The following is a 13,251-nucleotide window of genomic DNA, read 5'->3' as shown; positions in this document are numbered from 1 at the left end:
TAGAACCCCAGGGGCCACAATGTCATCATACCTAGAACCCCAGGGGGCTGCGGTATAGTCATCTCTAGAACCCCAGGGGCCACAATGTAGTAGTACCTAGAATCACAGTGATCATAACAGTTATACCTAGAGCCCCAGGGGTCATAAAGTAGTTATACCTAGGACCCAAGCAAACCTCAGAGGGGACACGGCAGTCTCTTGAGTCCTGCTGGGGTCCTGCTTTGGGGCTGTTTGACCTTGGGCAAGCCATTTGCCCCCTGACCCCGTTTTCCTTGTTTGGAAGAGCTGGTGCTGACGGCTACCACACGAGGGCTGCTCTGCGGGTCAGACCGTTTCGTGTAAGAAGCATTGTCCACACAGGACGCGCTGCACTCATGTCCATACTGCCTGCTCGTCTCTGTCCCTCGGACTGTTGAGACGGAGCACCACACACACCGGCTCAAACCACAGGCTCGTCCCTCACACACTGGAGGCTGGACGTCCACGGTCCAGGTGCCGGCAGACTCGTATCCTCGTCCGGCTGTGTCCTCACGGGCGGAGAGCCCGCTCTGGGTCCCTTCCTGTGAGCACGCCCGCCCGGGACCGCACTCAGCCTCCGTCTCCTCCTCCAGGCCCTGTGTCCACACAGTCCCACGGGGGCTGGGGCCCTGCCCTGTGAGTCTGGGGGACACTCAGTGCACAGCACTGCTTGTCCCGTCGGGGAGACGTGGTGGAGGCCACTGGCACCACCGCCGGAATCCCCGCGAAGTCCCCTCCTGATTCCCCGCCTTGGCCCCAGACGCCCTGTCCACGCTCACAGTACAGAGATCCCTTCAACCTACGGCTCTCCTGCCACTTCCTGCCCCCAAGACCTCCCGATCTATCGGAAGTGGAGCAAGTCCCCGGGGAACCCCACGCTGGCCGGCCTGCACACGCCTCACCCAGGCTCTGCCCCACGGGGCCTCCCAGCAAGCCCACCTGACTTTCCCAGTACCTGTCACCACCGAGGCGCATGGGGCCTGTTCCCTTGTCCCCACGGTCTTGTCCACCGCACACAGCACGTGCTTCCCAGCAGGTGCTTCGCGCCGTGTGCCGACGGGCAGAACCTCACCAGCAGTACGAGAACGAGGCGGGGCGTGCAAACCCTTCAGCGGCCTCTGTACACACTGACTGGGTGCTGTCCCCGAGCCTCTCATCTGCAGAGGGGGCGGTGGGCTCCCCATGGCGATCCGGCAGGCCACGCCGTGCGGTGGGAAGAACAGCCTCTGACTGAGTCTGTGCGCTTGGGCGGCCTCGTGTCAGAAGCTGCAGAGCCGGGTCAGGCGGCGGCCACACACTACGGCCACGTGCCTCCTCCCAGGGCCTCCCTCTGTGCTCGCTTGTGGAACTGAGAGATACCGCCACGCTGGAACCATTTGTGGGTAACACGCTCATGCTTTTGAAAATGGTGTGAAACCGCACAAACGTGGAGGGTTTCTTCCACCGGGGGCCCTGATGTTACAACAGTAGGATCTTTTTAAAAGGACATCTAAAGAAGGAAAGCACAGGAAGTGAAGAGAAGTGCTTCAGCCGGATGCTTTCCACTGAACTCAGCCCGGGGCCTCACAGTCAGGACGCAGCAAGGTCTTTCCTGCAGAAACTTTCCTTCAAAGGGGCTCAGAGCGCTTGAAGATGAGGAGTTCTCCTGAGCGACGGCAGGCTGGGAACGTGCGGGAGGACACGAGTGTGCCCGGCACCCGGCGAGGTGAGCAAGCGGCCCCCACCCCTGGGAGGAGGACACGAGTGCTCACAGCGTGTGGTCAAGTGTCGCTCACTTCTACAGTCACCGGCTGGCCCGACACCGAGGAGGATGCACCACGGTGGCCAAAGGGACTCTACTAACTACGGGGAGCGACTTGGAGAGACAGGAGGCCAGCTGGGCAACATGATGCCGCACGTGACAAATCAGCAGTGAGGGGCACGGACCCGAGGGCCACGGAGGTATTTGCAGGTTGATGACTCACATCCTGAGATGAAGTCTCACCACGCCTGGGACTGCGCCCAGAAATTTGCCCTCGAAATGCTTCCCAAGTGACTCTGGTGTGAAGCCTTGGTGTCCAGACCTTTGAATCTTGGGCGGATAAAGGCAGAGCCTCGCTATGTGAGGGATGTGAGTGTCCCAGGACAGGTGCTGGCTGCTGTCCCCGCAGGAGACTCAGTGAAGCCTATGGAGTCCCGGCCAGGCTGCCCCGATGCGCCTCCCCCGACGGTCCCCAGGCAGGGGGCCCCAATGCGCCCCCCACGGTCCCCAGACAGGCTGCCCCGATGTGACCCCCCATGGTCCCCAGACAGGCTGCCCCGATGTGCCCCCCACGGTCCCCAAGCAGGGGGCTCCTGACACACCAAAAAGGTACCGTTCACTGCACAACTTGAACCATCATCATCAGATTTCTCTGATTTTGTAAGAAGGCAGAACAGTGAATAACCAAACCACGTAAAATATCCTGACGGAACAGAAATGTGATCACGACACATGATCCGGGAAGGCAAAGACGGGGGACAAAGGAGGATGCATGTGAACATGCTCAGGACCTTTGCACTGAGCCCCAAGTTCGCCTCTGAGCCTGACGGCTTCGACCACACGTGTTGTGCCCTAGACAGAAGCCATTAAGGAGCAAACCAACAAGCTTACTGCTTCCCTAAATTTTACTAAGCAGGTTTTTTTTGCTGGGTTCTAACACACATGGGGAAAATTTTGTAAATTAAAGTTTGAATGTGTTCAACTTCATGTTTTTGTTTATGTCTCCTCCCATTACAGGTGTTTATTCATGAGTACGTGCTTTGTGGGGACATACACACATTGTACACTTTGCCCATCCACGTGTGGTTTTCGGCGTACTTACAGATGTATGGCACCATCAGTGCCATCCACTGAGAGCATTTTTAGTGCCCATACCCTCAGCAGTGACTCCCCATCCTCCCTGTCCCAGCCCCTGACCAGCAACAAGCTGCTGTCTGTCCCTGAGGACCTGCCTGTCCTGGACGCTGCACAGAAATGGGATCATGTTTCAGTCCTTGGTTTCTGTTGCCTCCTAACATTCCACTGAATGGATACGGCCCTTTGTGTATTCATCAGGTGATAGACAGTGGGGTTGTTTCCATTTTGGGGCTGTGTGGTGGACGGTGCTGCTGAGAACAGACATCCACAAGCTTTGGGGACACGGGCTTACATCTCTGTTGGGCGTGTGCCTGCAGGTTGGATCCCTGGGTCATGTAAGGAACTACCAGACTTTTCCACAGCAGCTGCACCATTTCACGTTCTCCCCTCTCCAGCGGTGTGTCAGGTTTTACCTCCCTGTGTGCTTCAAAACCCTTGTTCCCGTCCATCTGTTACAGACATCCTGGTGTGTGTGAAGGGTATCTCACTGTGGTTTCAGCTCCGTTTCCCTGATGGTTAATGACGTTGAGCATCTTTTCACCTACTTATTGGCCACTTAGGTATCTTCTTTATTTTTGGGAGACAGACAAAGCACAAGCAGGGGGATGAACTGAGAGGAAAGGAGACACAGAATCTGAAGCAGCTCCAGACTCCGAGCTATCAGCACAGAGCCCAATGCGGGGCTCAACCCCACGAATCATGAAATCATGACCTGAGCCAAAGTTGGTTGCTTAACCAAATGAGCCCCCCATTTATGTATCTTCTTCAGGGAAATATCTGTTCAGCGACTTTGCCCATTTTTATTTGGATATTATTTGCCTTTTTTATAACTGAGATGTAAGTGTTCTCTATATACTCTACATATAATTTCCTTATCAGATGCGTATTTGCAAGAATCTTCCCCATTCTGTGGGTTGTTTCTTCACTCTCCTGGTAGTTTGCTTTAAAGCAAGAAGTTTTTAATTTTAGGAAATCCATTTTGTCGTTTTCTTTGTTTCCTGGACTTTGGATGGCATGTCTGGAAACCTCTTCTAATTCACATGACCAAGGAGAGATGTGCATTTTCTCTTTAAAGAGTTGTATGCTTTTATCCCTTACTTTTAGTTCTCTGATCCATTCTGAGTTCATTTTTGCATATAGTATAAGGGGTGCAGCTTTGTTCTTTTGCACGTGGCCACTGGGTTATCCCAGAACCATTTATAAAAGAGGCTATTGTTTTAACAGTGTTAGCGCTCTTATCAGAACTGAACTGGCCACAGATGTGTGGTTTCATGTCTGGACGCTCAACGCTATTCCATGGACCTATATGTATATCCCTGGGATAGTGCCACACTGTTTTCGTTACCATAGCTTTGTAGTAAGTTTTGGAACAGGACCTTTGAGCCCTCTGACTTCCTTCTTGCTTTGCAAATTGTTTTGGATGTTTGGGACCCACTGCATCTCCACATGAATTTGAGGACTGATTTTTTTTCCACTTCTGCAAAACCAGCAGGAATTTTGATAGACAACATGTTGAGTCTATAGGTGACTTTGGGTAGTATTGAAAGTCATCTAATCCATGAACACAGGATGTCTTTCCATTTATCTAAGTCTTTTTTTAATGTTTATTTATTTTTGAGAGAGAGAGAGACAGAGCATGAGTGGGGGAGGGGCAGGGAGAGAGGGAGACACAGAATCGGAAGCAGGCTCCAGGTTCCGAGCTGTCAGCACAGAGCCCGACGCAGGGCTCGAACTCACAGACTGTGAGATCATGACCTGAGCCGAAGTTGGACGCTTAACCGACTGAGCCACCCGGGTGCCCCACCATTTATCTAAATCTTTAATTTCTTTCAGAGATGTTTTCTAGTTTTCAAGATACAAATGTCTCACCTCCTCGGTTAAATGTAGTCCTGACCATTTGATTCTCGAAGACATTACTGTCAATGGAATTGCTCTACTAATTTCATTGTTGGTTTGTTCGTGGCTGAGATGTAGACACATAACTGACTTGCACGCTTTGATCATGTAACCTGCAACTTTGGTGAATTTGTTTATTAGCTCAAATAGCTTTCTTACAGATTCTCTGGGATTTTCTCTCTCTAGGAATATGTCATCTGCAAATAGAGATAGATACATCTCCTTTTCTTATTAGGATGTCTCTTATTTCTTTTTCTTATCTAATTGCCCTGGTTAGAACTTCCTCTTCAGGGTTGAATAGCAACACCAAGAGCAGAAGCCCTTGTCTTGTGCTGATCTTAGGGCAAAAGCTTTCAGTCTTACACCACTGAGTATGTTAACTGTGAGTTTTTCATAAATGCTTTTATCACGTTGAGTAAATTCCCTTATGTTCCTAGTTTTCTGAGTGTTCTTACCATGAGAGGTTGTTTGATTTTCCCAAATGCCTTTTCTGCATTTGAGTTGAATTGGTCACGTGTTTTTGCTTTGGTCCTATTACTCTCTTGTAATATGTTGATTTTTCTATGTTGAACCTCTTTTGCATTCCCGGGATAAATCCCACTTGGTCATGGTGTATGATACTTGGAATACACTGCTGCGTAGGTTTGCTAGTATTTTGTTGAGGATGCTTGCATCTGTGTTTATAATAGATATTGGTCTGTAATTTTCTGTCCTCATGATGCGTTGATCTGGCTTCCATATCAGGTTATGCTGGCCTCATAGAACGAGCTAGAAAGTGTTCCCACCTCTTCAACTTTTTGGAAGAGTTTGGGAAGAACTGGCATTAATTTTTCTTTAACTGTTTGGCTGAATTCACCAGTGAAGCCATCGGGTCCTGGGCTTTTTCTTTGTTGGGAGGTTTTGATTCCTGATTGAGTTTCCTTATTGTTATTGGTCTGATCGGATTTTCTGTTTCTTCTGGAAATAATTTGTGTATTTCCATGAATTCACCCATTTCATCTAGGTTGTCTATTTTTTAGTGTAAGTTGTCATAGTATCATAATCCTTTTTATTTATGTCATCAGAGGTAACTCCCCAGTTTCATTTCTGATTTTAGTCATTCGAGCGGTCTGTCTTCCATTCCAGCCAAAGGCTTGTCAATTTATCGGTCTCTTCAAAGAACCAACTTCTGGTTTCGTTGATTCCCTCCATCATTTCATTTATCTCTGCTCTAAGCTTTACTATCTCCTTCCTACCTCTAGCTTCACACTTAGTTTTCTTTTTCCATCTGTATGAATTTTAGGGTCGGCTTTTGAATTTCTATAAAGAAGCCAACTGTGATTTTGATAGGGGTTGTGTGGAGTCTGCACATCAGTTCGGGAAGTGTCTCCACCTTCACTGTGCTAAGTCGGTCCACGAATAAGGGACACCTGTCCATTGGTCCAGAGCATCACGGACTACTCCCGCCGTGTTTTGCGGTGGTCCACATACTCACCTTGTACTCTTTTGTTAAATTTTTGAGGAAACCCTTTGTTGATGCGGGTTCAGGTAGGTCCTCTTAACATATGGCGGGAGACATCTTTCCTACCTTCACGTGGTAGATACAGGAGTAGGTTCACATGGCTATTTCTTATCACACCCCCCTGCTCATGCGTATGTTGTGAGGTCCCGACGGATGCAGATGAGACCGTGGGCCTGAAGACTTACGAGAGAAGGAGGCTGAGGCAGGTGCCTCAGCAGGAAGGATGGGTGGGTGTGTAAAGGGTGAAGGCAGCAGAGAAGAGAAAGGGAGCCAGGGCAACCCCAGGGACGAAGTGGGGGCACCTCACAGCTCTGCATGGGGGCAGAAGACACGATGGTAAGTGGAACTGGTGTGGGAAAAATACACGATAGCAGAATATTTCGCTTTTCGGCAAGCGGCTCCACAGCCCGCTCACCAAGTCCGTATTGTTTGGTGTCATCTTGTGCGGGCTGCTCTTTACTCTTAGCTTCTACCTTTAGTGAGGATGTTCCTTTTAGGGTGCACGGCAAGTGCAGTGATGATGACGGGGAAACACGTCTGCCCGGTGGGCACATAGAATAAAATCAGACGAAAGGCAGGCAGGCACCTCACCTGACTCGGTGAGCTTCAGGCCCCCGGGAGACACAGCTGGTGTCCTCAGTGCGGCGGGACCTCGGGGAGGGGTGCCTGCCTCCAGGGCTGGGGTGCAGGAGAGGTTCCACGCGTTCTCCAAGACTCGGGCTTGAGCCCGTCGCCGCAGTGTCTGCCCAGCCTGGCTGGCTCACGCCTGGGCTTGGTGTGCAACCAGCAGCCGGTTTAATGAGAAAGGGCCCGTGGGGCCCTCACCCAGTACCTTCCCCCACCTGGTGGCAGCTGGTGCTGGCAGCAGGCCACCTGGAGCTGTGCGCACGCTGCGTGTACGTGCAGGTCTGCGTGCCTGTACGACCTCAGTGACTTTCCCCACCTGTCCTTCCAGCCTGGGCTTCCTCAGCTGCGTGTGAAAAGCGCTGGCTCCCTGCACATGGTGCCCACACCCAGAGATAGCATATTTTTTAAAGTTTTTATCCCTACACTCAAAACATACTTTTTCAGATTAGAACACCAACAGTCTTGTGAAATCCCACAGTAAAGTGTGCCTTTACCCTGTAGTTTGAATTTGGGGAGACAGCTAATGGATAAGGAGGATTAGACCGCCGTTTTCTCTTGCCTCAGAACAAAATATGGTGCGGTGAGTAGCGGGCAATGAGGGAGCTAAGGTGCCCCCACATTCTGTGTCTGTTACCTCACTTAACACAGAGAGACTGCCAGCCCCCGAGTGTCTATTCCGTGTTCCAGAGACTTAAGACAAAAACAACCTGTAATACAGGTCTCTAATGCACGTTTTAGAACCGCCATTGTTTACAGAACATTATTTTGTTGTTTGTCGTTGGGAGTGATATTATTTTTACCAGGCAGTGCGTCAGTTTCCATGCCTACGTCAAGGCGCTGAGTCCCGAAGAGCAGAGATGAGAATGTGTTCCGATGTGTTACATAATCCAATTCAATTCATTACGGCTAAACTTTTATCTTTTGTACTGTTCTTTCATGTGGCCGCATTCATAATGTAGCTTCTGGGCCGAACGTGAGGCAGAAATAGGATACGTGATTGGAGCCATAATGGTTGTGCTTTTTAATATAGAGGAAGATTAGAATTGTATTAAATTACATGTTAATGGAAAAATAAAGCAAAAGATAATAGGACGACAACTTTATGCTGCTGTAAAGTCTAGATTACAGCACATAGTTTCGCTATTTATCAGCTGGATATTGAATTTCCTTTGAAAACTTGCTTTTAATTATATTAAAACATAATATAATCTACACTATCCTCTCCTAATATATTAAAGTGCTCTGGTTATAATTTGGCTGTTGAGAAAGGAAGGCGCCCAGGAGCTCTTCCAGGGCAGACACTCCCATGAGGCGGTGGCGCCCCTCACACCAGTGAGGTCGGGCTCTCTTTGGAGACAAGGGGTCCCTGCTCCGGAGGACGTGCAGGAGAGGCCCCTGTGCTGCCCTTCCTAGGAGACAGCCCCGCCCCTGCTCAGCGTCCGGTCCCGGCCGCTGTCCGTCGCTCCCAAGTAGGGTAAGTCGTGCCCCGACTCCTTCAGGATCTGCGAGATTGTGCCTCTGCCTTGTAGGATATGTCTGCGTCTAGCTGGCCTGGACAGGTGGCGGTCCAGAGCCTGCAGAGGGGACATTTTGAATCCATGTCTGGGACCAGGCACTTGGCAGATGTTCGCAGGGGATGATGCTTCCTTACGTCAGTCACCAGAAGAGTTGGTCAGAAATGATGTAGGAGACGACTGGCATCTCTTAGGTTTCTTTCCTATTTCCCACAATTGCCCCGAATGTCTGTTTGGCATCTGCTGTCGGGTGTCCCTGACCCCAGGCTGCAGGTGGCACCTCCCAGGTGAGGAGCTGCCAGGACAAGGACAGGGATGGGAAGGGACGGGTGGGCGGGGCGGGCTGACTGGTCTGGCCTGAGGCTGGAGCAGCCCGGGGAGGGGGCTGGGCCAGCGCAGGAGCAAGGGGACAGCAGACAGCTTCCTCCCTGAGGAAGCGGGGCACAGGTGCCTCGCGGAAGCCCGAGTCTTGTCCTGCCTCCAGGACGACGCACAGCGGGCACCGCCTCCCCCGGGGTTGCCTGGACTGCAGGGCTCTTGCAGAGTGCATGCTGCCTGGGAAGGAGTCCACAGAACAATGGCCAGAAATAGGGGTTGTTGCATTTGGTTAAAGCGGCATGCCACACCGACAACGAGGGGCGGGAGGGAGGGCCTGGCCAGCCCACCCGGTCAGCAATGGCCTCCGGCATGCGCTCCGGACTGGCGCACGGCCATCCCCCGAGCAGGCCGTCCCCGGGGCCGCTTGGATACAGGCTGACGAGTGAGGACTCAGCAGTAAGCCGGGAGCCGCTGAGCAGGGAGGAGCAGGCTGGCATGTGCACGGGCAAGCGAGGGAGGGAATGAGGACAAGGGGAGGGGAGGCAGGCAGGAGGCCGCTGCTGTGGCCCTGGCTGGCAACGGGCACTCAGGGTCTGAGCCAGGGCAGGGAGCAGGTGGGAGCAAGTGCCAGCCCTGGAGGGCACGGCCGGGAGAGAGCCAGCAGGTCTGCCTCTGGGGCTTCCCGGCCCCTGACAGCCTTTCCGGGACAGCCAGCAGAAGGCGCCCGGCCACCCCGGGGTCGAGTGTCCTGACACGGCAGCCTGAGCGGTCCCTGCACCCTGATGTCCTTGTGGGGAAGGTGGCAGGGGCTGTGGAGAGGGGCTCCCATCCAGGGATGTGGATGGGGCTCCCATCCAGGGAGCCAGCTGGTCTCCGTTTTCCCAGGACAGAGAGCTGTCTGGGCACCCCCAGTGGGACGAGGAGGCTGGGGCCCTCAGATCCTGTCTGGGCTTATCCCACAGTGTCTCTCTCCTCGGTGCTCATTCTCACGCCCTTCCCACCTGTTCCCGTGACAGACAGCTTCCATCTGTGTCTCCTGCTTCTATTATATGCATATTATGTAGCATATGTGCGCATGTGGATACATGTTTTACGTATACATACTATATATGCACATTATACACTGTGAGAGTCTGTGTTTCCTGCGTGTATTACATACACGTTATATACATATAAATGGATGGATACGTTATGTACACTGTATGTGCATATTTTATAGTAGGATCTATTTCCTGCATAAATTATATGCGTATTAAATATTATTTGTATATGCCACATATAGATATATGTATTATATATGCATACCATATATGCATGTGATATACTAGACTATTTCCTGCATATATTGTATGAATATTATATGCTATATATCATATATGGATATATGTATTAGAGATACTTGACATACACGCTATTATATCCTGTAACAGTGTATTTCCTCCATATGTTACGTATACATCTATATACATATATATGGACATTATATATACTGTATATGCCTATTATATACTAGTCTGTTTTCCTGCATATATTATATGCACATTAGTATATGTGCATATCATATAGATACATGTATTATATATACATACCATATATGCATATAATATACTAGACTCTCTTTCCTGCATATGGATATTACATGCAATATGTATATATTATACATGGATGTATGCATTATATATACATACTGTATGTGCATATTGTATATTGTAATAGAGTCTATATTTCTTGTATGTGTGATATATCTACATTATATACATACATTATGTATAGATAGGTTCATTGTATATACATACTATATATGCATATTATATACTGTAATAGAGTTTGTATTTCCTACATAGGTTATATGCATATTTATACCACGTATGCATGTTGTATATGTATACATGAACTATACATAATGTATGGATATTGCTACAATAGTCTTTATTTCCCATCTATAACATGCATATTGTATACCAGATATGCATATATGTATGTCATATACTGTAACAGAGTCTATTGTTGCATCTGTTTGGAGACCTCTGGAAGCAAGCTCTGAACTGAGTCTGAAGCAGAAACACTGAGTCAGTAGGAAGCAGGGGTGAAGGAAAGGCTTCTCTGAGGAAATCCTGGAATCCAATCACTTAGATTTAATAAACCCAGAACTTTGTAGATGCTGACCCAAGAGCGTGTAAAAGGACGATAATTACAACACCGACAATGGATGGCACCAGAGAGTGCCCTCCTCCTGAGGCCCTGCCTGTTGCTTTGCCAATGTCTTGTCTCCCGTCACAGGGAGCAAACAGAAGCACAGGGAGTGTGGCTGGCCCGCCTGACCGGCCCGTGGAGTCACACACCACGTGGTGGCAGAGCTGGGGCCTGAACCTGAACGGTTCAGTGTCCGGACTCATGTCCACAGCACGTAGCCACCTGCCTGAAAACAAAGCCAGCCCCCTCTGAGGGATGACTCCTTAGGACTTATCTGTGCACAATATTGCATCTCACGTAAACAAACCATGTTTTTCTGTCCTGGGGAGAATCTTACAGTTGAAAGGCAAGTATCTGAAATGAAAGTTAGGACATCCTGTGTTAGTCCTGCTTTGACACAGACAGGTGGCCTCGAGAAAGCCACCTCTTCTCCCCCTGAGCCGCAAGGACGTGGCTTTAGACCCTTCAGGATTAATGCATGAGTGCATATCACATGAGCTTACTGAGCAATATTGCTAATTAAATAGCAAATGTTACTTTTTAAACTTCTGAAACTGAACCACAATACTCAAATCTAATTGAAATGTAACTCATTTTGCCCCCAAATTGTTGATTTGTTTAATAGCACAAAGTCTTGCTGTCCAGAGACCCGATGAATCTCGCAGACAATACATACTTGTGGTTGTAGAACTATATTTAGGGATAACCAGAGTTTATGCTTCTTTTTTTTTTAATGTTCATTTATTTTTGAGAGAGAGAGAGAGAGAGAGACAGAGTGCGAGCAGGGGAGGGGCAGAGAGAGAGGGAAACACAGAATCCGCAGCAGGCCCCAGGCTCTGAGCTGTCAGCACAGGGTTCGATATGGGGCTTGAACCCATGAACCGCAAGATCATGACCTGAGCCAAAGTTGGATGCTTAACCGACTGAGCCACTGGGTGCCCTGAGAGTTCATGCTCCTTAATAGTCTCCTACTTTGGAGCAGTCAGCGTACAGGGAAAAATGATTCCCCTCTCCAGTGCCCAAAACTGACCCCTGAGGACCGGATAAAACGGTGCCCGCGTGGGGTGTCCGATAATTGACTCTTCCAGCACGTCAATGAGGGCGGCGGCTGAAACGGCTCTGTGTGTTCTCTCAACAGACCAGCAGTACTCATGGTCCCCGACGCAGCACTTCAATGAGGGAAGGTACTCGCCGGCTCCCAGGAACATGAAGGGGCTGCCGGGGGGCCGGGCCCCAGCCCCGCTGTGCTCCGCCCACACCTGCGGCCTCGCGGGCCCCGAGGACTGCGAGCGCGCGCACGACCACCTGCACCATGTGCAGGAGGCCAGGCAGCCCTACCTGCTCAGCCCGGTGGACGGCTGCCCCCTGGACCACCACCGCTGCTCCCCCGGCAGCTCTGTGCACTCGGAGTGCGTGATGATGCCCGTGGTGCTGGGCGACCACGTGTCCAGCAGCACCTTCCCCAGGATGCACTACAGCTCCCACTACGACACGAGAGACGACTGCGCCGTGCCGCACGCCGGCGCCAGGGCCAACCGCATCCCCGCCAACCTCCTGGACCAGTTCGAGAAGCAGGGGCCTCTGCACAGGGACGGGTTCCACACGCTGCAGTACCAGAGGACGTCCGCGGCCGCGGGGCAGCGCGGCGAGAGCCCGGGCAGGATTCGGCACCTCGTGCACTCCGTGCAGAAACTCTTCACCAAGTCGCACTCGCTCGAGGGCCCCTCCAAGGGCCACGTCAACGGGACCAAGGGCGACGGCCGGGCGGAGGACCACCACCACACCCACCACCCCAAGCACGGCAAGAGGAGTAAAAGCAAGGAGCGGAAGCCCGACGGCAAGCCGCGGTCGGGCGCCAGCAGCTGGTGGAGCTCCGACGACAACCTGGACAGCGACAGCACCTGCCGCACGTCCAGCGTGGTCAACAGGCACCACGTGGACCACGTCTCCCACTGCTACCCCGAGGTGCTCCCGGGCCCCTTCGGGGACCTGTCCCTGAAGACGTCCAAGAGCAACAGCGACGTCAAGTGCTCGGCCTGCGAGGGCCTGACCATGACGCCCGACACCAAGTACATGAAGCGGAGCTCCTGGTCCACGCTCACCGTGAGCCAGGCCAAGGAGGCCTACCGCAAGAGCTCGCTGAACCTGGACAAGCCTCTGCTCCCCCAGGACGCCAAGCCCGCCCTGAGGCCGTGCCACTACCTGCAGGTAAGGGGTCCGGGCCGCCTCCCGGCACGGTCTCGCTGACAGGCAGTCGCGGGCGGTGGGCTGGCCTCTGAGGCCCTCCCAAGGCGCCCCCTCCCCCC

The 13,251-nt window shown here is 51.6% G+C and overlaps 1 protein-coding gene across 3 annotated transcripts in view; it reads left to right on the top strand.

Moving 5' to 3' along the window:
• Window positions 1–13,251, top strand: part of DLGAP2 (DLG associated protein 2) — a 386,235-nt gene that overhangs the window by 257,739 nt on the left and 115,245 nt on the right. For all 3 annotated transcript variants that reach the window (XM_049631829.1, XM_049631830.1, XM_049631828.1), the window contains one exon: window positions 12,084–13,153. In XM_049631829.1, the coding sequence (XP_049487786.1) occupies window positions 12,152–13,153 (1,002 nt within the window). In that variant the 5' untranslated portion in view covers window positions 12,084–12,151. The remainder of the gene's footprint in view (window positions 1–12,083; window positions 13,154–13,251) is intronic.

This window comes from Panthera uncia, chromosome B1 (genome assembly GCF_023721935.1).
Source record: "Panthera uncia isolate 11264 chromosome B1, Puncia_PCG_1.0, whole genome shotgun sequence".
Classification (NCBI taxonomy): Eukaryota; Metazoa; Chordata; class Mammalia; order Carnivora; family Felidae; genus Panthera; species Panthera uncia.
The sequence above is the reverse complement of the archived record's forward strand: the minus strand, read 5'-3'. Positions and strand labels throughout refer to the sequence as shown.